The 2,494-nt window shown below is 50.5% G+C and overlaps 1 protein-coding gene across 1 annotated transcript in view; it reads left to right on the forward strand.

Moving 5' to 3' along the window:
- Positions 1–411: 411 nt before the first annotated feature.
- The window catches only part of SARC_02528 (hypothetical protein), a gene marked incomplete at its 5' end in the record, with an annotated part of 12,221 nt that continues 10,138 nt past the window's right edge, over positions 412–2,494 (forward strand). Inside the window, 3 exons of the mRNA XM_014303696.1 lie at positions 412–796; positions 1,120–1,701; positions 2,212–2,383. Coding sequence (XP_014159171.1) covers positions 412–796; positions 1,120–1,701; positions 2,212–2,383 — 1,139 coding nt within the window. The remainder of the gene's footprint in view (positions 797–1,119; positions 1,702–2,211; positions 2,384–2,494) is intronic.

Here is a 2,494-nt window from a genome sequence, read left to right on the forward strand (position 1 = left end):
GGACAGATGCTACAACCGTGCCACCCACTCACACCGCAAACAAACTCCGGTTAACCCAGACACACAACAGGCTTTTTGGCCTATGCCATATCATGTCTAATCCGTACCCGTACTTACCTACTTATGACAGGTGGTACACCCCATCTGTACCCGATCTCTGGTACCACAGACTCACTCAGATACACAACAGGCTTATTTGTCCATGCCATATCATGTCTAGTCCGTTCCCGTACTTACCTACTTATGACTACCCGTGCTTACCTACTTATGACAGGTGGTACACCCCATCTGTACCCGATCTCTGGTACCACAGACTCACTCAGATACACAACAGGCTTATTTGTCCATGCCATATCATGTCTAGTCCGTTCCCGTACTTACCTACTTATGACTACCCGTGCTTACCTACTTATGACAGGTGGTACACCCCATCTGTATCCGAACTCTGGCGGCGCAACAGACCCCCACCGTAACCGCTCGCTTACCAACCCAGACGCGCAACAGGCACTCAACAACGCGAATGTGAGTGTGCTCAACAACTCAGCCACAGAGTCCCGTGCTAATAACAGCGGTGGTAATAACGACGGTAGCGACAACACCGGCCAAACCCACACCCAGACCTCGCCGTACAGCATGGAGCTGCTCACGGAGGTTGCTAAGCAACGGCTGATCACCGAAGGCCTGCACGCGTCAACACACGGCCGCATCTCGCCCTCTGTGAGGGAGGCGCACGCGCATGAGAGCGGCGCAGACGCTGACCCTGACGCAGTCTTCAGTAGTGCGTTTGTGGTGTCTGGTAGGTAGGCTGTAGAGTGGTAGTCACTGTACACGTGGGTTTAATGGTGTTGTGGTTTTTGAAGATTAGTCACTGTGGAGTTGGGTTCAATGTTGCTATATTATTTGGTATGTATTGTGGTTTTTAGAAACAGTGGAGTTGGGTTCAATGTTACTACATTATTTGGTTCCAACAAATGTTTACGAATGGTTTAATTATTAAACCATCCTCGAACGAACGTTTACGGATGGTTTAACTATCAAATCATCCTCGAACGAACGTTTACCAGTCTCCTTTGGCCTTCTTTCGTCTCACTGACTCTCACTGTCTGTCTATGCACCCAGTTCCCACTGTACCGGTCACACCGCCCATTCCCTTGAGCCCCGATGTGCACCCCGCTTCGATCCTAGAGGGCCAGGACAGCCCTCGTTTGTTGGCCCTGCCTAGCACTCTGGTCAGTGCTAGTACGACAGGGGAGGGTGCGGGTGGCACGGGTCTTTCACTACACAGCTCAGCACCAAAGCAACGCGCACGCGCACAGACCGCAGCAGCCAGACTAGGCCACAAACTACCCGGAGCACAAACGGGTGCACCCCACACCTCACACTCAGAGCGAGACACGCACGCACACACAACACAGGCACCTTGCCATGCACACACACAGGCACACACACACACACGCGCGCACGGCCGCACACAAGCAACCCCGAGGATACACGCCGTCCCATCGGATCACGCAGACGCACGAGATGGGGCGAAGACACAGGCAGAGCACCCCAGCACGCAGACGGAGTACCGCAGCAAACCATCAGACGACCACAGTAAGCAAGCTAGTACCAGCGCAAACGCCAGTGAGGACGAGTGGGCCATTGTGTCGGCTGTGACGCCCACGCCTACCTCAACGCCTAGTGATGCGAGGCTACATGGTAGGTGAGAGTGTGTAGAGGTGTGTGCCTATTGATGGGAGGCTACATGGTAGGTGTGAGTGTGGGGAGATGTGCGTATTTATTTACTACATTTATAGGATTTTGTGGGATTGGTGCGAGTGTGTGGAGATGTACGCATATTTGCTACGTATGTGGTCTTTCGTAAGGTAGTTGTGTGCTCGGTGGATTGCGCACCCATGTACCAGTGAATGTAAGCGTGCTTGTGTGGAAAATGGTGTAGATTTGGTATGCGCGTATGTGGATCTGACATATGTCAGTGCCGAGGTGTGCGTGTCTGGCGGAAAAACAACTGCACTAGCCGCCGCTGATACTATATGGAACGTCGGGTTGTCTATTCTTTATATGTATGTAGTATATATATGCTTATTAGTATACGGAAGCGTAACACCAACACCCCACACACACACAGCACTTGTGCACTGTCACCCCAACTTCCAGTATACACATTCTCATCTACAGTTCCCCTATCTTTCTCCCGTTAAACACCAGGGTCATCCTCTAACGCACCCACGCCCATCCCACAACCACTGGTAGCACCCACGTCACTGTTCTATCCTCCGCTATTGTCGTACGAAGCCACCAGCACAGCCGCCATGTCACCTGCCATGTCCCCCGGATTCTGGGACTCGCACAGTGACCTCAAACTAGCCTCTCGCGATAGGTGAGTGTGATATATCATGTATATATATATTATGTATATATATATATATATATATATATATATATATACGTATATATATATATATATATATATATATATATATATATATAT

This window comes from Sphaeroforma arctica (genome assembly GCF_001186125.1).
Source record: "Sphaeroforma arctica JP610 unplaced genomic scaffold supercont1.115, whole genome shotgun sequence".
NCBI lineage: Eukaryota > Ichthyosporea > Ichthyophonida > Sphaeroforma > Sphaeroforma arctica.